Genomic DNA, 24165 nt, shown 5'->3' on the forward strand with positions numbered 1-24165 from the left:
AGCCGAGCCTGCTCCCTTCCCAGCAACGCTGGAGTTAAGCCCAGCCGTGGGCCCCAGCTCTGGGGACAGGCTGGAGCCCTGAGCCAGCAGCCCCGGTTAGAAAATTAATAAAGAATGAGAAGCTCTCGCAGCCAGGCCCATGGTGAGAGACGAGTTAGGTCATGTCTCTTTCTGTTCATTCGGATATTAGTCCCGACCCTGATGTCACCTTCCAGCTATTAAGCAGCACCCTCAGAGACGTGCGTAAGCTGCTCACAAGCCTCTTATCTGGTCAGGCCCTGGACGCTGTTTCTTTGCAACTGCAGGTCAAAGGGAAGGGACTCATTCAGACTTCAGACAGGGCTCAGGGCTCAGAGGGTGGGGGCGGGGTGTGTGGGGGCGTGAATGACAGAGAATCTTAGTCCTGGGGCCAGAATCAGAGACAGCTTCTTCGGGCTATGGAACTAGGGTATTATTCACTGCCCCCTTTTTTAGGGGTATGGCCTGCCAGACCTGGTGGACTCTAAAGGTCTGGGCTGCTTGAAGCCAGCCAGTCTGACCAGCTTTGGGGCCGGAGCTTCCCCTATGTGGTCCACATGGCCAGCAGTAGGCACTTGTGTCCTGAGAAGCCAGGCAGTGCCACTAACTTAACAAATCCCCCATCCACCCATCCACCGATCCAACCATCCATCCACCCACCTATCCATCCATCCACCCATCCACCCATCCACCCATCCACCCATCCATCCATCCACCCATCCACCCACCCATCCACCCACCCATCCATCCACCCACCCATCCATCCACCCACCCATCCATCCACCCACCCATCCATCCACCCACCCATCCATCCATCCACCCATCCATCCACCCACCCATCCATCCATCCACCCATCCATCCACCCACCCACCCATCCACCCATCCATCCACCCACCCATCCATCCATCCACCCATCCACCCATCCACCCATCCACCCATCCATCCATCCACCCATCCACCCACCCATCCACCCACCCATCCACCCATCCATCCACCCACCCATCCATCCACCCACCCATCCATCCACCCACCCACCCATTCACCCACCCATCTATCCACCCACCCACCCATCCACCCACCCACCCATCCATGCCATAACTATCTATTGAGCACTTACTGTGTGCCAGGCATCAGGTTAGTAGCTGGGAATACAATGCTCAGAGAAATACGTCTCCTTTTCTTCCCTCCAGCGTGTGAAGCAGACCACAAATGAACAAGGGAACAACAGATAGAAGAACTGTAAGTAGTGATAAAGGCCACGAGGGAACACGGATGAGGTGGGAAGGCAGAGCTAGAAGGAGAGCAGTGGCCAGGGATGATGGTGGCATCCAGGAAGGGCATGGATTCGAGATATTTTTGAAGATGTCTATTCTTCAAATTGACCAGTGAGTTGACCAGTGAATTGACCAGAAGCTGACCAGTGGGCCAAGGAACCTGGTGAGGGCCCCGGGCCACGTGGCCCAGAGAGGAGGCAACCCACAATCGCCACATTTGATAGTTGTGAGGGATTAATTGGCACAGGGCCCCCTCCTTGGCTGGAGATTATATAGCGCTTAATGGAAAACATTTCCACTCCGTGGAAGAAAGAAAGCCACCCACCACAGGCTCTCCCGCTTACTGGAGCTGCGGTCCGCTGGGGGTCCAGGAAAGAGTGGATCTCTGTCCGACCCCGCTTCTCTTCTTCGGGTACGAGAGCTGTCGAAAGCCATGCTGCCCGCACAGGGCCCGGCCCCGGCAGGTGGGTAGCGTTCTGAAGCTCTGAGCATCAGCCACTCCCCCGCCCCCACCCAGGCCCTCGGACTTAGAAATGGGTTCTGTACTCCATGCATCTCTTCCTTCGCTCCACCTCCCTCCAAAGGGCAGCCGCCCCCTTGCTCGTCCACGATGCTCTCTCAAGGATGGAGAAACCCACTCCCGGCGAGTTACTGTCTGGGAGTTCTTGGTTGCTGGGGTTCCTCCCACACCACTATTTCTGGGCACAGTCACCGGTTCACATCAGGGAGTCACCAGTGGGGTGGCCTTGCTTCCCTGGTACAGATGTGCACCCCAGCAAAAGCAGAGGGTTTTTACCAGCTTGAGGAGCAACGGGTCCCAGTGACCGTTCACCCGGAGCTGGTGAATCTGACGCCAACGCCGAGGAGTGGGAGGAGCACAGGGAGTGTTTGAGAGAAACTGGAAAACGCTTGATGGATGGGCCAGGACATTTAATCCCCTGACCGGACGGCCCTCAATGTGCCCTGGCGCAAAGCGTAGAGGACATGCCCAGGTTTCTAGTGTGAGTAAATGGGTAGCTTTTTGTGTTGCCATCTACCTACCGTACAGGATTCAGAATGCAGGCCAAGGAGCCTCATCAGGGGAATGGAGACTTTCCCTTCAGGCATTTTGATTTTGCAGTGCCTGGGGTCATCCGGGTAGCAAAGGGCAGTAGGCAGAGGAATATGAAACCTTAAGCTCCCAGATCGGGCCCAGGGGTTCGAATCCCAGAGTCATCGCTGGGGCGGTCGGTTTGCGTGAGGCGGTGAGGCAGCAACAAAGGACCCCCCAAATCCCAGTGGCTTACGAGAGACGTTTATGTCCTCCTTGACATATAGGGTCTGGCAGAAGTAAGGCCCCTTTTTTTTATTACCAACTCTCTCATTACAAAATTGTAAGCATGCAATTCTGTAACATAACAATATCACACTGAAGCGCACCGTATGATATTATAGGTGAAATGTTCAAATTAAAACTATAAATTATCACGCCCCTATTATGACCCTACCAGCCACACTCGAGCAGGCGTAGCACTCAAGCAGGCGTCACTTCTGCCGGACCCTGTAAAAAGGTAATGGGGGTCTGGAGCCCAGGCTCTCGGGGGAACCCGTTTTAGCCAAGTTCAGAGGGCAAAGAGCAACGACAGAGACGCAGGATGGCGCTCACACTTCTCCTTAGACCCGCCCAGCGCTTTTGCTCACTTTCTATTGGCTGGAGCAGGTCACATGGACAAGCCTGGGGTCCAGGAGGCAGGGAGGCATGCCCCCCCCCCCTGCCCCGGCCCCAGGGACAGCACCTGCTGATGGTGGATGGACGGGAAGGAAGAGCACTGGGCCCCATCCCACACTCCACCACCACCACCACTAACCGTCTGTAACACCCTGGGAGTTGCGTTCTGCCTTAGTCATCGCGTCTGTGAGACGGGAACACTGGCAGTGCCTCTTAGAACTGCGCCCCACACCGCGTGCACACGGCATGATGGCAGGTGGCTGGAAGGGAGGAGGGAAGGGAGTTTCAGTTTGGGAAGATGAAGATGTTCCAGAGAGGACAGTGTCCAAGGTTGTACTGCGATGTGAAGGGACTTAATGGCCTAGAACTGTCCACGTGCAATGGTTCCAGTTGTATGTCGTGCGTGTTTTACCACAACGGAAGGGATGCCGGTGGACGGCAGCATCTGGGGAGAGCCCGCAGAGGGGAGGGCGGTGGGCAGAAAGAGACCTCGGGAGCCGGCGGTACGGTGAGAAAGGGCTCTGCGCAGGAGACAGAGAAGGAACATTCCGGACAGCCCAGGCAGACCCAGAGAGGTCGACGCCCTCTGAGGCCACTGGACTCCAGTTAGCAGGGAGTGTTAGAGTACCTGAAGGGTCTGTTTTGCTGGGCTTTGAACCTGAACCTCCCCTTTGGCACCTCGATTTCGGTGGCTCTGCTTTCCTCTGCCAGCTCCCGATGATGTCATTCCTGGTCTCTGCCCACAGCTGGCCCAGACCGCTTCAAATCCCGGCCAGGTCTCCTCTGGGAGATGCCTCCCTCCCTCCCCTCTCCAGCCAGTCCTATTGTGTCGGTTATTGACGCCTCAGTGAGACAAATCTTTCTTGATTAAAAAGTCATAACATAAAGGATATTTTTTTCTGGTGTCATTTTTATTACTATTGAGGTATATTGCTTTACCCTGAAAAACAAAACCTCCAAACTTATATTTTGAAAATTAGGGATGGCGCCCTGGCCATGTGGCTCAGTGGATTGAAGTGTCGTTCTATGCATCGAAGGGTTGCTGGTTCAACTCCCAGCAGGGCACATGCCTAGGTTGTGGGTTCAATCCCTGGTTGGGGTGCCAGGCAACCAATCACCGTTTCTCTCTCGCATTAATGTTTCTCTCCCCCCGCCCCTAAAATCAATGGAAATATGTCCTCAGGTGAGAAGAAAAATTAGATTGGCTAGTTTATGGTCAAGATTCCTTTATTAACAAGAGTTCATCTTTTGTTTACAGAAGTTTGACTGTTTGATTAGCCATAGGGTAGAGGAGCTGAAAGCTAAACTTTTACAAGGAGGGATAAAGACAATGCAGTTGTACATGGGAGAAAGTGTTGTTCTTGTTGTTTGTTTGTTTTTGCAATGGTTACACTCACACCCCCACATTTTAAAGGACCTAAGGGGGGCTCCCTTATTCTAGACAACTTCTTCCCTTTTTCTGTTGCTTCCAGACATTGGCCCACCCCCATGAGAGCATCGGAGGGTTACACTCAGAGCTGAGCTCCTAAGCTCTGCACAGAAGAAGGCTTGGGCACTTCGCTTTGTAACTGATTTTATTTCTCCAAGAGTTTTCTTACTAAGTGACTTGACCTTGCACAGTTAACTTGATGCAATCTTAAGAAAATACATGAAGTATGCCTTAGAAAAAACGACGCATGCTCTAACCGGCATCTCATTTGGCAATCATTTCCCACAACAGTCGTCCTTGGGGATGGGGAGGTGGGGTTCTCTCTACAAGTGAATGATTAAATATACATACAAGAGATGCAAACTCCTGCTGACCTCCCTGTGCGACAGCAGCTGGTGTTGGGAGACAGAGCACTGGGCAGGCAGGGGGTCTCTCCGAGGCTTCGGTTGCCCCAGCCTGTTTGGCCATCGGTCCTGGGGTGTCACCCCAGAGGACGTGGGCAGTCCACGCACGTAAACTTAGCAGTGCCTCCCCCGATAACAGCATCTATGGAACCCATGGGAGGGGCTCAAATGCATCCCGCGGAGAAAGAGCGACTGTTTTGTTGTTTTCTGCCTCCTTTGCAGCCGGAGTCTTTTGAAAGCACAGGACACTGCAGCTGGAGAACCTTCCTCTCCAGGGTTCAGCATTTCTAGGCCTTCACCCAGCAGCCCTAGAACACAGTGGACACTTTCCAGCCCTCGGCTCAATGATGTGAGCCTCTGCATGCTTTTTCAACACAGAAACTGTGGCTTTAAAAGGAAGAGCTGCTCCGTGGCTCTGGGCACCGCTCAGCAGTCCCAGCTGTATTCCTGAATTGGTGTTGAAGACGCAGGTGGTGTCTTGGGTCCATTCTCACCCGCATCCCTCCAACGCCCCCAGCGAAGCCAGTGTGAACGGGGCGGGGCCGACAGGCCTGCAGACACTTGCACCAGCCCGTTTTCCTGTCTGCTCCCAGTGCTAATAAACTTGCCCACCTGACCGCCAGCAAATTTGGAGACAGGGATGGTTTCTGATTTGCAGCAGCTGAATTTCAGTCCTCGACTCTCCTCGCACTGACTTCTCCTGGGGTTTTGGGGACAACTCAGGACCCCCAAACCCTCAGATGTACAGCCGGAAAGGAAAGGTGGTCTAGGTGTGTGCATGTGTGTCTCAGTCACCCTTTTCTTTAGAAGCATTAGCTTTCAGGAGTCACCAGCAGGTCCCAAGGCTCTTCTCCCTGCAAGCCAGGTGGTGTCAGACCTGGAGGAGGCCTGGCAGGTGGCAGGAGGGTGGTGGCAGGAGGTGGCGGCAGCAGCCGAGAGACCCTGAGGAGCAGTGTCCTTGCAGTTGTCCCCCTGGATTCACTCAGGTCCGGTCTGGCCGCTGGAAGATTCCACAAGAACTGTGAGAAGCAAAGGCCCTGGGGAAAGCGCTGCTAAGACAGAGCAATGCTGGACAGAATTTTCTGGAAAACTTCAAGGCTCCCAGGAACGCCGGGCAGCCTCATATCCAAAAGTCACTGCACGATGTGGCGAGGCTGCCCTGGGGTAGGTGGGAGAGGGTGAGGGGACTGGGGTCGGGGGAGCTGGGTGGGGGACCAGTCCTCAGTCTTTTGTTCTCCGTGGAGAATCTCACTCCGAGCCTGGAGAGGCTGCAGAGTCGCCCTCCTCGGGGTCCTGCCCATGAGGGGAGACGGGCTGACCGCCCTTCACACGCTTCCACTTCATCCTGCGGTTCTGGAACCACACTTTGACCTGGCGAAGGAAACAAAGGGGAGGGGTCACTACACCCATCGCCCCAGTGGATGCTCAAGCCAGTCGGGGCACAGCCCCAGGGACCCCACTGCCTGCCCCTCCTCACCCCCCCAAAGGCTCCAGGGACTGAGACCCAAGGGAGGACACACCTATCTGCCCCGAGGTCTGTCTTGTGTCTCCAGATAACAGAAAAAAAGCCCTAGACAGACATGAGAACAGGTTCTACAAGTCCTTCTCCGCTGGCCCCGCCCCCTTTCCCAGGCCCAGAACAGAGGACGCTGGCCTCGCCCTTAGGCACATTGACAAAGTACTGCCCAGCTTCTACCACTCTGGTCTGCACACTGTCTCACCTGAGCTGCAGCATTCCCTGAAGGTAATCAGGGGTTGTGACCTGTTTTACAGGTGGAGACCCATAGAGCGGGGGCGACATGACCCCAATGACCCCAGGGTCACAGGGCTAGCAAGCGGTAAGAAGCGGGGTTTGAATCTAAGTCTGCCAATTCTAAACCCAGTACTGCGGCAGAGCGCTGGCAGCCGAGAGCTGCCAGCTCGTATTAACGCCATTATCATCACGCTCCTGTGCGCACTCTGCGTCAGAGCCTGGGCGTGGGCGGGATGCTCTGCGGGAAAGCCCGAAACAAAGGGCCAGGAAGTTCTTCCGCAGCGCGTGCCCGGGAAACGCCGCCTACCGGAACCACCTGGAGGACGGATTAGAAATGCAGATCCCAGGCCTACACGCTTTATTACTGCAAAGTCGCTCTCTGGAGCTCCAAAATCTGCATTTGAAACAAGCACCTAGGGGATCCCCATGCACACGCAAGTGGGGGAATCACCAGGTCAGGAGCTCCAGTGCTGGCTGCATGTGAGAACGACCTGGGGGACCTTTAAAAACCCTCATGCCTGCACCACACCCCTGTCCCATCAGCCACCCTCCTCAGCCAGGAACATCTCGCCAGGCGATTCTCAGATGCAGCCGCAGTTGAGATCCACTGCATGGGGCAGCGAGAGAAGGAAAAGGAGAAGATTCAGGGAGGGAAGGGAGAGGGGAGGGCCGAGGAAAGGAGCAATGCCCAGAAGAGGAGGGCCCCCCCCCCCCTGGACTCCTACCTGCCTCTCGGAGAGATCCAGGTTCACGGCGATCTCGTATCTCCGCAACCGCGTCAGGTAGTTGTGGTGCGCGAACTCCGCCTCCAGCTCCCGCAGCTGCTCCTTGGTGAACGCTGTCCGCTCCTTGCGGGCCTTGCTGGCTCCCTCCGGTTTCCGTCGGTTCTCCTGGTTGTCTGAGGAGAGGGGGGCCCCCCGAATGGGAAGACATGAGTCTCGAGGGCTTCGGTTCCCTCCATTCTGTCCTCACGCAGGGGGGCAGCCTTTCCCTGTCTCTCTCATTTTCAAAGGATGCTGGGAAAGAACCCACGCTGTCCCTTTACCGTTCCTCCCAGTGTCTTAACCCCCTGAGAACTGGGAGGGTTCTCGGCTCCCAGACTCAGGTGCCAACCTCCTCACCCCTCGCTACTTTTTTGTATCCCCAAAGTGTAAGAAGCTGCCTTTGGCTCTTTAATGACCTCTGCCATGCAGCTCACCACCACCAGCGTCACCCCCCCGCCCCAACTTGACCTTAGGAGTGGGCAGGATGCTCTAAAACAGAGGCTCTCTGTCCTCCGCGACGTCGGCAGCACCTGAGAACTGTCGGCCATGCCAGTCCTGGGGCCTCACTCACCCCACACCAGCTGCATGAGAGACTCTGGGAGCGGGGCCCAGCGATCTGTTCTAACAAGCCCTCCAGGCGATTCGGACTCATGGTCCAGTTTGCAAACCACTGCTCTAAGGCCTGCCGAAAGGGTGTTTTGGCGGCAGCATCAGCAGGGAGCTGGGCAGACTTGCAGGGTCTCAGACCGTCCCTGGTCCCCCTGCCCACTGAGCGGGGGGCCTGCATTTCAGCAAGATCTCTAGGGGGCGGGCTGTGGGCCAGGGTCAAGAAGTGCTGCTTTAAGATTCCTTCCCCCTCTGACACCAGAGGAGTGCGGAAAGTCCATCTATGAAGGGGGCTCCCAGGTGGCCACAGCAGGGGCTCTGCTGTAACTGCTTCCAGGGAGCAGGGAGCAAGCACAGTGCATGTGCCAGTCCCTCCGTCCTGCCGAAAACCCAGCCATAGCCCAGCCGGGTGGGTTCCAGTGCCAGCCCTGTTTCACAGAGCAGAAAGCTGAGCACGGGGCGGTGAAACCAGTGGTCCAAGTTCATCCAAGTGCGATCGGACAGTGAGTGGATGGTGGGGGCAGGACTCGAACCCAGGCAGCTGACTCACACACTGATCCAATGAAGTATATGGAAGAAGGGTTTACAAACTGAAAGCCGTGTACAAACAACCGGCACTGTAAGTAATCTACCTTCACGACTAGGGGTGGAGACCCCGCCCTCTGCACAGTTGACCGAGAGTGGGTGCCACGCGTATGGTGCACCGGGTCGTGACCACTTCCCCTGCAGGCTCCGAAGTGAGGGGAGTCCCTCACTTCCTCCTCCTGATTTTACAGACTTGGAGGCAGGGCCCACAGCCGGGTGCTTTACTGAAAGCCACCCCCACCGCCCCCAGCCTGGTTGGGAGGGCTGTGGGGGAGATGGTCTGTTTCCAGAGGTGAGTCTACACTCACCCGCGGTGGTGGGTACGGCAGGGAGGCGGCCCACACCCCTGGGCAGGCAGCCACAAGACTGGCTGGGGTAGGGGACGAGAGACCCTTCGTGCCAGTTCCCATCTCAGCCCTTCCTTTTCCTGCTTAGTGTTCAGGCCCCTTGCGCGTCAGGTTCCTGATCCTCCCCTCCCCCGCCCCGCCCCCCGCTCCCCGCCCCCCTCCCCCACCGCGTCCGGAGCCCCGGGAGAAGGGCCGGCGTCCCGGTGCGGGGTGGCGCCGTGCCCCTGACGTTTGAAGCGATTGCCCACCGCACGCCCCCGGCGCCCAGTGGAGGAGGGAAGACGAGTGGGCGCCGCCGGGGTCCCGGGAACCGAGAAGGAGGGGGGGCGCCCCCGGGGCTCCCCATGCCCCGATGCCCAAGTGCTGGGGTCGTGGCGCCCTGTAAGGTCGGCCTTCTGCGGGGCGCACAGGGGAGCAGGACAAGCCGCGATCTCTCGCCCCGGGTGCCCGCCTGGCGGCCTCTGGCTCTCGGCTGGAGAGGGCCGGCCCAGACCCTTCCGGAAGCGGGCGCGTGGGCTGGAGTGGAAGGACGCGCAGCCCCAGCCGGGTCCCTCCGGAGTCCTCGGCCTTGGCCGCTGCGGGGCCCCGGAGGGCGGCGGTCATGCAGCGGAACGTCGGCCGCTGGAGCACATCCCGGTCCGCTGGCCGGCCGGCAGGAGGCCGGGAAACCGCTCATTTCCCGCCCCCTCCCGTCCCAGGGCTCAGTGCTGTCCAGCCCCTCCCTTTAACAGCTGAGGGGGCGTCAAACCCTGGATCTCCTTGCTGGAGCCTCTGAGGAAGTCACTGAGCGTCCCTGGGCGGCAGTCACCTCATGGAGAAGTTGGGGAAAATAAAGCACTACCTGCCAGCCAGGGTTATTGGGAAGGTTGGACGAGCTCATGTGCGGAAAATGCTTTTGAAAATTTAAAGTGCTGGAAAAATATAAAGCACAATTCCATTTTATCAAGTGCATGAGACGCCACTGGAGGGGCTGGGTTAGTAACAGCTGGCGGTTCCGAAGGCCTCCGTGTGCTTAGATGAGCTGCGTTAACCCTCCCCACACAACAAGTGGGCGCTATCATCACCCTTCAGCACTGTCCCATGGATCTGTGGTCATTTGACTAACAGCTCTCTCTCTCTTTCCCCAAGGATGTAAGTGCTTTTTCTCACTTGCTACTGCACCTGGCACACAGGGGCTACTTGTTAAATATTTGCTAAATTCTTCTCGCTCTACAGAGGAGGAAGCAGCCTCACAGAGGCCCGGGGCCTTGCCCAGTGTGCTGGGCAACTTTTAGGCGGCAGAACTGAGATTCGAACCCAGGCCCGCCTGACTAGAGCTGAGACCATCCATCCTAGGGTCAGGTTCTCCGTTTTGCGCCAGGCTGGCCAGGGGCTGGAGCTGTACCACGCGCCAGCTGGGCTTATCTCCACCTCCAGGGCTCCCAGGGTGGGGGGCTCACCCTGGTTGATGCCCACACTCACTCACCCCTTCTCCCAGGCGGGCTTTTGTTTAATAGGACCTCCCCTCTGGGGTCCCAGAAAACAACCCCCTGTCCCACCCACATGCAATCCTCCTGGGAGAGACGGGGGAGGTAGGAGGAGAACCCCCTTTGGTTGGTTTTCACCTGGTTGCGTGGGCAGCTGACCACTGTCAACCAAGCCAAGCCACACCCTGTCCACTCTCCTCTCCTGTCTCTAGCTCCCCGATCTAGGTGCTAAGGCCTCAGGACGGGGAAGAAGAGGACAGAGGACAAAGAGTTGTGAGCTGGGAACTGAGTGTTGGAGCCACCGTGTGAGCCTGGGGAAGTCCCCGGGGGGGGGGGGAGGGTGGGAGATGCCAGCACACGGGGAGGACACTTGTCCCTCATCAGCTTCCCAGCGAGGGAAGACCTTCCTTCACTGGTAGAAATGGCAAAAGCGCCAGAAGTACAGGAAGCTAGCTATGAGAACTGAAGTGGAAGTTACTGTTCTCTCTGTTCTGCAACTTTTTCATCAAGCTAGAAAAAAATAAAGACAAACTGTGAGCACTCTCATGCCATTTCTGGCTGGGGGCGTTCAGTCTGCCGGCTCGCAGGCACCGTGCACGCATGTGCACACCTCCTCCGGGACGGCTTGAACCCGAGCACACCTTTGTCGGGGAGCCTCCCTCACTCTCTGAGCCTCAGTTTCCCCATGGAGAGAAGTACGGCATCGGGCTGGGTCTTCTTCCCCTTGGAGAGCTGGCGTCAGAGTCTTTTCCAGAACGCAGCCCTGACGTCCTCTTCTCCTCTTTGGTTGAGAGCCCTTGTCCTTGAACCCGAGGCCCCTAACAGTTTCAAATATTCTTATCTTGGCCCCTGGTTCTTCCCTTCAGTCAGATCTGTGGCCTTGCCAGGTGCTCTGATCCAATCCAAGACTTTCCAAGGTCCTCAGCCCCAGGAGCTTCTCCCTCTGACACGCAGAGCTCACCACCCCACGCTGAGTGCAGGGGAGTTGTGTGTGCAGAGGGGTCTGCGGACCCCTTGACAAGACTGGGCCTTTCTGGCTCCAAGAGAGAGCTCTCTGACCTTGGGCGAGTCTTGTAAGTTCTCCAAGCGTCAGTTTCCTCATTTGCAGAACGGGAGCAGCTGCATCCACTGAGATCAGAAGGCTGCTGAGTGAGACGGTGGGATGAGGCGGGCAAGGTGTGTCTAACACCCGGCGCAACGCCTGGCTCAGTGCTGGGCCTCCCAGAGGCACCGGAAGAGGTTCTGCTGGAGATGATGCTGGAGAGACGATTCATGGCGAAGGTCAGAGGCGATGCCCCTCCAGGCACCACGCCTCCGGAGCCGCGTGCAAGGAAGGCCTTTTAAACATTTTCCCCTTCTCTATTCCTCCTCTGTGTCTCTGCTTGGATCTGTGTCTCTGGCCACCATTGGCCACGATCGTGTCTGCCTTCCCAGGGTCCGTGACTCCCGGCACAGCAACTAAGCATTGATCAGAACCACACATCGGTCCTCTTGGTTTTGCTTCTCCCTCAGGCGCCGTGGGTGCCTCTTCCAGGACCGCAGAGGGAGGCGGCTGGCACCCAGCTGGCCGCCACAGCCCCTGCCCAGCCCCCTGCGTGAGCAGGGCCACGACGGAGCAGGCGGCAGCAGTGCCCAGAGAAATACAAACAGGATGTGTGCGTGATTGCGGTCTCCACACCACCCGAGCGAAATTATTTCATCAATAGCTGTCACTTCTGGCAGGCTTTCCCGAAGTTAACAGACAGCCCTATGGGAGCCACGAGGAAGTTCAGACAGACTCCGGGGACGGTGCCTTTCTGCAGCCCTGTCTCTCTCCCCCCAGCCCTCCCAGCCGTTTTATACACATTTCTCTCCAGGAGATAGGAAGCCAGAGGCCATGTACTCAAAGGACGCTTTGCAGTTGACAATGTGTTTCTTTCCCCCAGAGATAAACTTCGTCTGGGCTTCCACAGTCTACGGAATCACAGAATAGTAGGGCTGGAAGGGGACTCCGAGGGAACCTGAGGTTGCTTTTTTATTTTGCAGGTGAGCCGAGAGTAGGTAAGAGGCTTGCTTAGAGACCACAGCAAGCGAGTGGCAGAGCTGGCCCGGGAACGTGCATTGCCTTGGTGGGAAGCTGTCTCCCCTCACTAGGCTGCTTCCTGTGCTTTCCTCTCGACTATTCTGGGAGCTAGGTAAGGTACACAGTATCCATTAGAAAGATAAGGAAATGCAGACCCAGAGACTAAAGGGCTTGCCAACCGCCACCCACCCCTCCAGGGACCAGTCCAGGGCTGCGGCCACTGCGTTGCACTGCCCTGGGGAGGCCGTGCTCACTGCAGGGCCCGCTAGTGTCTGCATCCAGGCCCAGGCCTGTCTCCCTGCGGCTCCTCAGGGAGGAGCCCTGGGGGCGTGACGTCAGCAGGTGAGGCCGGGACAAAGCCCCTGGAAGCGGTGTCTGGCTTTCTTCCCGGAGCACACCTTTGACGTCCTTGTTAGTTTGATGCTTTCCACTTCAGAGGGAGGAGTCAAAGCCCATCAGGTTAGACAAGACAGGGATGGAGCCAGCCCAAGCCTGGCAGAGTGTGGCTGCTAGCACGTCCCTGGCTTCCTGCAACTGCCAGCCTTCTCAACTGGGCCCCGCTGAACGCCCTGCTTCCCTCTCCCGTAGGTGCCCGAAGAGACATGGTGGGGATCTTGGCCTCTCTGAGGAGCCCAGCAGAGAGGCTGGGGAATGCAGGGCGTGTTTCCTGGGAGAGAAGCAGATTCTTCTGGACTGAAAGCGCCCCGGTGCTACGGCCGTCTTTGCTGAGAGTCCCGGGTGGGGTGGGCGTGAGGGTGGACGGTGGTGAGGGGGAGTGAAGTGGGTGGGGTGATGAGATGGGGACCCGGAAGAGGGGGGCAGAGAAGGGGGAGGGAAGGGGGCAGTGAAATTAAGAGTTGGGGGGCAGCAGCAAGCCGCCCAGACGGGCTGGAGGGAGGCAGGGGGCAGCCCCGGGCTCTGTGGGTGTTTATAAGTTCCAGATGTCGTCCTTAGCTGTCACCAAAGGAAGTGTGGGCTCCAGGACCCAGGCCCCACCACTCACACTATTCCCCCACCATGGTGTTTAAGGAAAACAGGGAAACACATGAAATAGAAAAGGCTAGGGTGGGGGTGGGGGCGGAATGCTGGCCAGAGGCCAGGGAGGCCTGATTCGGTGAGCAGACCGGGCCCTGGGGAAAGGGCTAGCTCTGGGGGTCTGCAGGGGTCTGCCTCCCAGAAAGAAGGGCTGCTCTGCCTCTGGGAGTGTCCCACCTCCCTGGGTCCAGGTGCCCTGATTTATTCCAGTCACAGAAATAGGTGAGCGGGGGTGGGACCCCTGAGCTCCCAGCCTGGCAGGGCAGTAGGCAGGGCTGAGGCGGCCCCTCGCATGCATGAGCTTCTCGCGGCCCACGGGCGCTTCGGACCTTACACCTTAGAAACTGAAACTGGTCCGCGTCCTGCTGCCTCGGTGGAAACTGACTTTCTCCAGAACTTCCAGAATGTGTCTGGATGGGGCCTGCGCAGGCCTGGGCCCAGGGTCTGTGCTGCTGCGTCTGAGTTCAGACCATGGCCAAGGCCTGGGGCCCTGCTTTGGGTCTGTCACAGGAGGAGAAGCAGGAGCTCCAGCCAGCAGTCAGGGGACTCCCAGCAGGAAGGGGGAGTTCCAGTCCTCTCCCGAGCTGGCCACGCCGGAGCCCAGGGCTTCTCCCCCGCTGGGGGTTCCAGGGTTGGAGCTGGGGTGAGAGGGCTGCAGCTGCCGTGCACCCCTGAAACAGCATGCTGTCCAGCTCTGCCGAGCCCCTGGAGCAGGGAGCTGACAGGGGCAGGTGGGCCTGGCCAGGGGCAGGCTGCCACGGCTCCGTCGGGGTTTTGAACATGGGCAACCCGGGAGGCAGCCAGGAGGAGGGAAGCCTTTGATGAGAGAAGGGTGCTCCTTTGTAGCTTTGGGCAACATAGGTCGAGGGGTTACAAAGTGCTGGCTGGGGTCTTCAAGATCTGTGATCTGATCTGGTCCCATGGCAGCCCTGTGAGGTGCTGTCATCCTCGGAGGGGGAGACGGGGGCACACTGAGGGTCAGGAGTTGCCCGAGTCCACACAGCCAGGACGTTGCGGGTCCAGAGCTTAAAATGGGCCTGCCCTGTCAGTGCTGCGGCCCAGCCAGGGGCTGGGGGAGGTCGTGAGGTCACCCAGTGCAGTACTCAGCGCCACTCTGGTGACCCAGGCGACACTCACTGAAGTCTGTTTATTTTGTCGTCACCTCCTTTCCTCCCTCCTCTGTCAAACAGCCCACCTCTTTTTTCTTTTTCTTTTTTAGATTTTTAAAATGTATTTATTTTTAGAGAGAGGGGAAGGGAGGGAGAAAGAGAAGGAGAGAAACATCAATGTGTGGTTGCATCTCGTGCGCCCCCTACTGGGAACCTGGCCTGCAACTCAGGCATGTGCCCTAGACTGGGAATTGAACCGGCGACCCTTTGGTTTGCAGTCCGGCACTCAATCCACTGAGCCACACCAGCCAGGGCGCCTACTTCTTTAAAGACTCATTCCTAAACTGTCTGTGCTTTTAAAATCTCTCTCTCTAGGTGTAAGATAAGGATGTGGGGATTCGCCCCCCCTGAGTGGAGGAGCTCTAATGGCAATGGGACTGGAGAAGATCTGAGGTTGTGCCCACCTTAAGACGCTGCTTTCACCAAAGGGGTTTTAATGGGAACATTTGTGCCACTGCTGAGAACCCTGTCCTTGTCCCTATACACCCTGTTTATGGGCTGATTGTGTCCCTTCTTCCCTCGGAATGTGCCTGTATTTGGAGAGAGAGCCTTTAGAGAAGTGAATGAATTAGAGTGAGCCCTAGTCCAGTCTCGCTGGCATCTGTATAGGAAGACACTGGGGGTGTCCACACACAGAGGAAAAGACCTCACGTGAGAATATGGCAAGAAGATGGCCATTTGCAAGCCAAGGCGAGAAGCCTCAGGAAAAATCAAACCTGCTGACATCTTGATCTTTCACTTCTGGCTTCCAGCACTGTGAGAACATGTCTGTCTGTCATTTCAGCCACGCTGTCTATGGTATTTTGTTGTGACAGCCTGAGCAGACTAAGACACCCCCGAACTCCCCACAGCCAGTGCTGACCACTGGGGAGAGGGAGCAAAGCCACAAGGGGTGCGTGGCAAGGCTGATGCCCTCCCACAGGGGACCTTTCTGTAGTTAGAGAAAGGTTCCCTTTCCTGTAGCCTGGAGAACACAGCCTCACGTCCATGTGACATCAGGGCCCTCTCTGCCCAGCTGTGGCAGCCCCCCTAATTGCTCTGCCATGGTGGGTCCACTTTACTGCACAGCCACAGCAGCTCCATTTGTTTCCCACGGTGGCCCTGGTCCTCGGGACCCCAGTATCCCCTGGGGGATTCCTGCAGAGCCAGCTCAGCCTGCATGTGGCTGTTTATGTGTCTTTCTGACCCCAGCCCTTGCCCTGACCCTGGGCTGGTTTTATGACGGAAGTCTGGCTCTCTGCACACTTTTTCGTGAGTGAGACTGTAAAAGTTCTGATGCATTTTACAGAAGCATATCACACATGGTAGAAACCCTCATGCCGGGTGGCGGAGCCAAGTTCAGAGAAAAGTAAGAAAATGAATGAATGCGCTCTGGATGGCGTAGCTCAGTGGATTGAGCGCAGGCTGCGAACCAAAGCATGGCAGGTTCGATTCCCAGTCAGAGCACATGCCTGGGTTGCAGGCCATGGCCCCCAGCAACCACACATTGATGTTTCTCTCTCTCTTTCTCCTTCCCCTCCCTCTCTAAAAATAAATAAATAAAATCTTTAAAAAATGAATGAATGCATGCTAGGCTGCAATAGAGACTATTGACCAGACGTGGAATGGAGCTCCCCCTGCGTGCACATGTCTCCGTAGATGCTGGGGAGACCGCACAGGTGAACCAGAGATCATTCTGACCCTGCAGACACTTCAGTTTTAGGGAGGAGGTCAGCCATGTGCATCTGTAACTCTGGGTGCAAGGCCAACTGTGGTTTGATGCTAAGATGGAGGCATAAACAAGGCTTGCTTGGTGTATGTGGGGAGGGAGGTCAGGAAAGCATTCTTGGACACTCAACAAACTAGAAATAGAAGGAAATTATCTCAACATAATAAAGGCCTTATATGAAAATCCTATAGCTGACATCATACTCAATGATGAAAAACTGAAAGCTTTTTTTTTCTCTAAGACCAGGAACAAGACAAGGATGCCCCATGTCATCACATCCATTCAGCATAATATTAGGAGTACTAGCCAGAGCAATGAGGCAAGAAAAAAAAAATAAAAAGAAGAAGTAAAATAGTCTCTGTTTACAGATGGCATAATCTTGTATGTGGAAAACCTTACAGATTCCACAAAAAACCTTTTAGAACTGATAAACCAATTCAGCAAAGTTGCAGGGTACAAAATCAACACACGAAAAAATCAGTTGCATTTATATACAGTAGCAATCAACAATCTGAAAAGAAAATTAAGAAAATAATTTACATTTACAATAGCGTCAGATAGAATAAAATACTGAGGAATAAACTTAACCAAGGAGGCAAAAGACTTGTACACTTAAAACTGTAAATCATTGCTGAAAGAAATTAAAGAAGACGAATGGAAAGATATCCTATGCTTATAGATTGGAAGACCTAGTATTGTTAAAAGGGCCCTACAACGCAAAGTGATGTACGGATTCAATGCAACCCCTATCAAAAATCCCAATGTTATTTCTTTTTTGCAAAAATGGGAAAAAATCATCCTAAAATTCATATGGAATCTCAAAGGACCTTGAATAGACAAAACAAATGTGAGAAAGTGAGACGGAGGCCTCATAATTCCTGATTTAAATACATACTGCAAAGCTACAGTCATCAAAACAATATGGTACTGGAATAAAGACAGACATACAGACCAATGAAACAGAATAGATGCCCAGAAGTAAACCCTCTCATGTGTGATCAAGTGATCTTCAGCAGAGGTGGCAAGGCTACACAATGGGGAAAGGACTGTCTTCAGCAAATGGCATTGGGAAAAGTGGATATCCACAGGCAACAGAATGAAGTTAGACCCTTTCCTTCCACTGTATTCAAAAATTAACTCAAAATGGGTTAAAGACCTACACATAGACCTAAAATTATAAAACTCCTAGAAGAAAGCATGGGAGGGAAGCTTCATGACGCTGGGTTTGGCAATAGTTCCTGGGATATGACACTGAAAACATAGGCAACAAAAACAAAACTAGACCAATGGGACCATGTCAAACTTAGAAACTTCTGTGCAGCAAAGGGAACGACCAATAGCATGAAAAGGCAACCTGCAGAATGGGAGAAGGTATTTGCAACCCACCTATCTGATAAAGGGTTACTATCTAGAATATATAAAGTACTCCGACACGTCAACAACAAAAGTCAAACAATCCAACTAAAAACGTGTCAGAAAACATCATCCGTGTCACCAATCATCAGGGAAACGCAAATCAAAACCACACGAAGGGACCCCCTCACACCCATTAGGAGGGCCACCAACAGACACCAGCCAGACAGCCAGCCAACCCGGAAAGTAACAAGTGTTGGTGAGGATGTGGAGAAATGGAAATTCTTGTTTATTGTCGGTAGAATTGCCACATGGCACAGTGGCTATGAGTATGTGAGTTCAGCAAAAAATTAAAAATAGAATCACACGATCCAGCAATCCCACTTCTGGGTAAATAGCCAAGAAAATTCAAAAGTAGGATCTTGAAGACACGCTTGCACACCATGCTTATTGCGGAACTATTCATAATAGCCCAGAGGGGACTCAGGTGCCCTTCCACCAGCAGAGGAAGGGACAGATAAAGGAAATGCACTATATACACACAATGAAATATTATTCCACCTTAAAAAGGAAGGAAATTCTGTTATGATGCTACAACATAAAGGCACCCCAAGGACATTAGGCTAAGTAAAATAAACCAGTCACAAAAAAGACATATTCTGCATTGGATACATTTACAGGAGGTATCCAACGTAGTCAAACACTTAGACACAGAGAGGAGAATGCTGGTTGCCAGGCCTGGGACAAGGGGCAAGGAGGTGGTCGTTCCATGGGTAGAGTTTCTGTTTCATAGGAGGAGAAAGTTCTGGAAAGCGCTTCCACAGCAAGGCCCGTGGAGTTAGGACTGCTGTACCGCGCCCTTAAAAACGTTTGCGATGGCCGATTTTACGTGACGTGTTTTTGACCACGCTAAAAAGAAAAAGGAGATTCCCAATACAAGCTGTCCCATGATCAGAACCTCAGGAGAGCGCCTGTGTGATCCTAAACCGTTTTCAGAAAAATCAGCACGGGTTCTAGTGGATTCCACGATTTGAAACGTCTTCACCATAGCTTTCACTGAAATGATGCCGTATACAAGTGGTGTCATCAATTAAAAAAAAAAAGACAGAATCCTCAAAGAGGGGTGGTTTTCAAGCTGGATGCTGAAATAAGTAGGATGGTAATCGACCAAAGAGTGGGGGGAGGGAAAGCCTGTCCACAAATTGGGCGTGGGCGGGGGCAGGGGCGGTGGAGAAAAGGCCGAGTGTGTTTCTGCAAGGCGGGGTGGCGGGGGGCCAGTGAAGGGGAACAGGTGGGAAAAGGGGCCAGTTTGTGGAGGGTTTTAACCTCCGGCGGAATGAGGGTTCACGTGGCCGGGCGGAGGCAGGCGGAGGTCAGGGCTGGCGGGGGGGGAGAAACGCGGAGGGCTGAGCCGGGGCGGCACGCGTGTGGGCGCTGAGGGGGGAGGGGACAAAGCCCGTCTGGTGTAGGCCGAGGGAGTCCGTGGGAGCCCAGCCGGCGGTGCGGAGCCCAAGCAGCGGGGGGCTCTCCCCGGTGGGCGATCAGATTCACCTGATCACGCGCGACCTTCCCTTGAACCCCGTCAGAAAATCACCGAGAAATCCCTCATCCCCATAAATTACAGACAAGCACGGTAGCAATGACAGATTGGGGGCAACCAGCAGTGGCCTCGCAGCTGTCCCTGCCGGCAGGGGTCTTTAACACCCCGGGGTGAGATAACATCACACTAGCCTCCCAGATCGGTTTTGTGCTGGTGAACTAGCAGAAGGAAGGTCTCAGGGTGGGGGGCCAGGGGCCCCCACTTTCCCCATCATTTACTTGAGCAAAGGAGCCCCACTTCCGGTGGAAGCAGTTGGGGATGGCAAAAGAGGGAAAGGGGAGATCAGGGAACATTCCTCTTGAAACAGACATTCAGTGAGTGACCTTCTGTTACCTGAGGTATCAGCCAGCAGGGCATGCATTCCTGGGGGGCAGCTCACGATGCCCCCCCCACCGTGAGGCCAGGCCCCCCATCCTCCCCAGCAGATCTCTGAGCCCCTAACTGATGACAGTTACATTCTAGGGTCAACGATGACTGTCAGAGGTTCCCACCGCTGGTACCCCAGACTCAGGAATTTCTGAGAGAGTGTGTTTGGCGGATTCCGTTCCGTGTGCCCCATAAACAATAAACGGGGAGACCCGACAGAGGCTGGTTCTGGAAATACGGGCCTCATGTCACTCACAGCCGCTATTTCTGGACTTCACGGACTGGCCACAACGTTCATGTGGATGACTGTGTTTAACCTTTGTGGCACTCCACGTGGAAGGTGCTATTGTTATAGTTTCATTGTATAGCTGGGGAAACCGAGGCTCCCAGAAGTTAAAAAGCCTCCCAAAGTCAGGCCCTCCAAAGTCGAGGTGCGCACGCTGCGACCTGTCTGCTGGACTGGGAAGCTACGGAAAACCCGTGTCTGGTCCCTGCGGGTTCACCTTCCGGGGCTGGCTGAGCGGGGGCCGGGGCGGGTGGGTCAGGGGCTCACGCTGAGTGCAAAGTGCAAGGGGCGCCTCAGACCTCAGTGAATCAAGAGAGATTAATATTGTAACGCAACTTTTACAAAATAAACATTAATGCAAAAACTCCATGGTGAATAAAATAATCAACATTTTAAATAAGAAAGAATCTAGCCAGTGACTCAGGGTTGGTGGGGTGGGGGCGGGGGTCCTTCGTGGGTTGGTCTCTCGGGAGCAGATTCCTGGAGTGGGTGGTGAGCCTAGCCCGCCCCTTGCCCCTCCAGTTAGATCACAAAGGGGGACTCAAAGCAGCCAGCTGGGTAATAAGACTGTCCATGCTGAATGGGGAGCGGGTCTGGAATCCCAGAGAATGAATGAAAGTCAACTTGCTCTGCTGTGCCTCATGTGACTTCTGCCACTGCTGCTGCTCCTGAGTAGGGGGGGGGACCTTGAGGGAGAGCCCACAGCCCCTCGGGGATGGGAACCTCCCCTGACCCGAGGCCGACCCTATGAAGAGAGCAGGAAATTCAGCTGAGAGTGTCCGTGTCCCCTCGGGGCAGCCAGGGGCTTGGCACACAAGGCTACTTCCTAATGAATGTCATGGGCCCCAGGCCAAAAGGGAAGACGTACAAATGAGTCTTGCTGGAGCACGGAATGAGTTTTCCTAAGCCTGTGCCTTCCCAGTGCCTTGGCTCCCGGTTCCCAGAAAAGTGGCTGCAGGCAGCCGAGGAAGGTGTGGGCAGAGAGGGTGGCTGGCCGGCGCCGCAGAGGGGCGAGCTCTCCGACCAGGCTGGGGGCCAAGTCACCGAGAGCTCCTCGGAGAGGAGGAGGGAGGAGTGCCCCGTTCTCGGCAGACCTCCAGCCCGGGCTAGGAATAGTTCAGGGTTTAAGCGGCTGGAAACTTCCAGGGCCCTTCTGCTGGGCAGCCAGGAGAAGGGCTGTGGTCACTATTATCCGTGGTGAGCCCGTGGAGGGGCTTCTTCAAGCGTGTTTCCGAATCTCCCTGTTTCAAAAGGAGGATCGTGCTTGAAAGCGACTGTAGGGTGTAGGTAGGGTTTGGGGTCTGACATTTGGGGGTTTGAGCTTATTTCTAAGGTGATCAACTGTCCCGGTTTGCCCAGGGCTCAGTTGAACCCGCCCCCAGGGGGGTTCCAGGGACGCTGGACTTTCCATGCTAACATCAGAAAAGTCCTGGGGGAGTTGAGATGAGGGGATCCCTCTGTCCAGACCCCTTTCTAGCAGCAACCCCCTCAAACTGCGCCTCTGCTTGTCCACACGTGCAGAACCTGCCGATAAGACCTGCTGGGCTCACAGCGCAAACTGGCGAGACCCAGAGGAGCTGACGCAGGTTGCCTGCCGCCCCTCGAAGGTCCCCGACAGCACGTCCGCTGTCAGGCGGGCATCTGCAGCCTCTCCTCTCTCTCGGTTGGCGCGCTGTTTGCAGGGGCTGGAGTGGGGACGGGCTGAGGCCACCTCACTCACCTCCGCACCCCAGGGCCTTGGCTAGGTAGGGCCTGGCAAGAAGAAGATACTGGGGAAATCTGCACTACACTGAAAGCGCTTTGAGAAGCAAGGCACAGAATGCATGCAGTCCCTGGCTGGCGGGCACTCTCATTTTCTGCCTGCCCCTTAGCCCCGTGAGAAGGCCGTCTGGAGGTCAGACAGACAGACAGACAGACGTTGCCCCCCGGGCAGCTGTCAGGAGAACAGAGCGGGCAGTGAGGGCAGGGGGCATGGCCGAGGTGGGGCCAGGGGAGCAGACAATAGGGGGACAGGCGGCGGGAGAAGCTGGGGAGGGCCGCGTGGGCAATGAGGACACAGCAGGTCCCCACCACAGCGGGGAGATGGGATTTGGCTGGGGTCTTAACAAGAGGGGCAGCCTCATCCTCTCGCCTCTGGGACTCCGGCAGTGAGCTGAGCTGTACCTGCAGTCTGAGCTCCAGTGCTTGCCCTTGGCTGCCTGCCTGCCTCCCCGATTCTCCCCCAAGGCCGGTGATCCCTCTGGAGAGCCTTCTCTGGGGGTCACCCAGACCTCAGCATGCTGAGTGAGCTGCCCTCTCTGGCCTAGGCACAGCCCAGCCAGGCAGGGCGATACCTGGGGGGCTGTCTGCTCCACATGTCAGCACCCCCCCCATTCCTTGCCTCCCCCACCCCAGCCCTCATCCTGCTCCTCTGCCTCTAGGCTCCTGACCCTGCTTGACCACCCAGGCTTCTGGCCTTGGCTGCAGCCCTCTGAACTTCTTTCCCAGCTAATTCCCATGGTGAGCAAACCCCGGGGCTCTGGGGCCAGGATACGGTGGGGAGATGCACGGCCCAGAGGCAGCCTGGGTTCAGGGAAGCGCCTGTCCAGCCCTTACCGGCCCATGCTGGGCTCCTTCCCACACGTCCTCCAAATCTTTGTGGGTCCTGTTTCATTCTCTCGCTGGCACATCCTTCCTGGGGCCCAGGAGGGCTGGGGACACCTAGACCCATCACCCGGGAACCCTAGAACTCTGAGTAAAAGAAACCCCAAAGGTAACTCCTACATTTGAATAGGTCAGATAGTATTGTTTGCAGTGCAGGGCAGTCAGGCTCAGAGAAGGCAAGAAACCTCCCTAAGGTCACACAGTAAAAGAATGGTCAGCTGCTCTTCAGCCACCTACCTGAACTCTCCTTTTTCCGTCTGGTGGACTTCTTCTCCGTCTCATTGGCAGTGCTCCCAGGGACCTCGTAGTCCTCTCCTGGGCCTCCCGTGGTGTCCACCAGGCCTGGGCTGCTGGCCCCCAACTCCCTGGAGCCCCCGGTTGGGCCGGGGTCGAGCCTGCGCCGGGCCTCCGAGACAGGGAAGTGCCAGTCGGGGGGCTGTGGGAAGGCGGGGTGCTGCTCAGTGAAGACCCGCTCCTCCTGGGGCAGGCTGTGGGGGGTGGCCGCCAGGCAGGAGGCCGAGAAGTCGGGGTACGCTGCCGCCGCCGCCGCCGCCACAGGGAAGTCTGGTTTCTGGTGGAAGGAGAACGGGGTGGGCGGGTAGTGGGGTAGCCCCGAGGCCCCGCCGCCTTCCGAGTGGGGATTCCGCAGGCAGCCCCACACCGGGGCTGGTGGGTGGGGGCTCCTCATGCAGCTGCTGGCCAGGGGATCCATCTGCCGTCCGCTGCACACCTCAGTCTTTCAAAGGTCTGATTCGCCCACTGCTTATATTCAAATTTTTTAAAATGCAAAAAAAAAAAAAAAGAAATTAAAGAAGAGGGCAAAATATTCAGCAGAAAGTTCACCCCAGGAACCAAAACAAAAACCAAAACTAAAGTCTCTTTTTCAAGTCCACACACGTGTGGCCGGCTACACGTCTGTGTGCACACACTTATGTCTGGCTTCAGTTCTGGCGTCCTGCTCCCCGGGCACATCAGCCTGCCTACTGGGGTCCCCTGTGTGTGTGCATGTCGCCGATGACACTGAACATTGTCCCTGTCCCAGCCCCGACGCACCAGCTAGTGCAGTGCCCGTCCTGCAGCCCGCAGCGAACGCCTGCCCAGGGCTGGACCGGGGCTGCTGCGGAGACACACTTTTAAATGCTGCGGTGGGGAGAGAGGGACACATTTCTGAAGTGAAATGTGAGAGAGGAGAGGGAGGGGTTAACCCGCACCCACACCATCCCCTCCAACCAAAACCCGAGCAGGCCACGATTAATCATCAGAAACCTTATATGCACATCTAATGGGATTTGCAGATGGAGACTTTTAAAGAAACATTGTCTGTATTTTTTTTTTTTAAGGAGAGAGAGCAGCTCACCCATACAACTTCTTTAATGTGCCTTCTGTAACACTATGAAGTTACTTTTATTGCACTGTTAACGAAATTCCCCAAGTCTTGGATTTGGAAAAAGCCTTAAGTCAGATCCAGAATCCGTCAAGGGCCAGATTCCAGGGAGCGAGCGGAGAGGGGGATAAATGCAAGAGACAAGGGTGCTGATTGCGTTTGATTTAAAGGTCCTTCTGCTGCTGCTTGCGAAAAGGGAGGTGG

The 24165-nt window shown here is 55.8% G+C and overlaps 1 protein-coding gene across 3 annotated transcripts; it reads right to left on the reverse strand.

Moving 5' to 3' along the window:
* Positions 1-4557: 4557 nt before the first annotated feature.
* MEOX1 (mesenchyme homeobox 1) lies at positions 4558-23691 on the reverse strand. 3 transcript variants are annotated; one of them, XM_045836927.1, is made up of 4 exons: positions 23631-23691; positions 22815-23336; positions 7313-7485; positions 5969-6205 (listed from the first exon to the last, which is right to left on the reverse strand). In XM_045836927.1, the coding sequence occupies exons 2-4, from the start codon at positions 23287-23289 to the stop codon at positions 6083-6085; spliced, it is 771 nt and encodes a 256-aa protein (XP_045692883.1). In that variant the 5' UTR covers positions 23290-23336; positions 23631-23691; the 3' UTR covers positions 5969-6082. The 3 variants fall into 3 exon arrangements, with proteins under 3 accessions (XP_045692885.1, XP_045692883.1, XP_045692882.1); XM_045836926.1 differs by having other exon boundaries at positions 22815-23673; XM_045836929.1 differs by lacking the exon at positions 7313-7485 and having other exon boundaries at positions 4558-6205; positions 22815-23673.
* Between the last annotated feature and the right edge of the window lie 474 nt (positions 23692-24165).

Source organism: Phyllostomus hastatus, unplaced genomic scaffold (genome assembly GCF_019186645.2).
Source record: "Phyllostomus hastatus isolate PE091 unplaced genomic scaffold, TTU_PhHast_1.1 phas_contig_210, whole genome shotgun sequence".
NCBI lineage: Eukaryota > Metazoa > Chordata > Mammalia > Chiroptera > Phyllostomidae > Phyllostomus > Phyllostomus hastatus.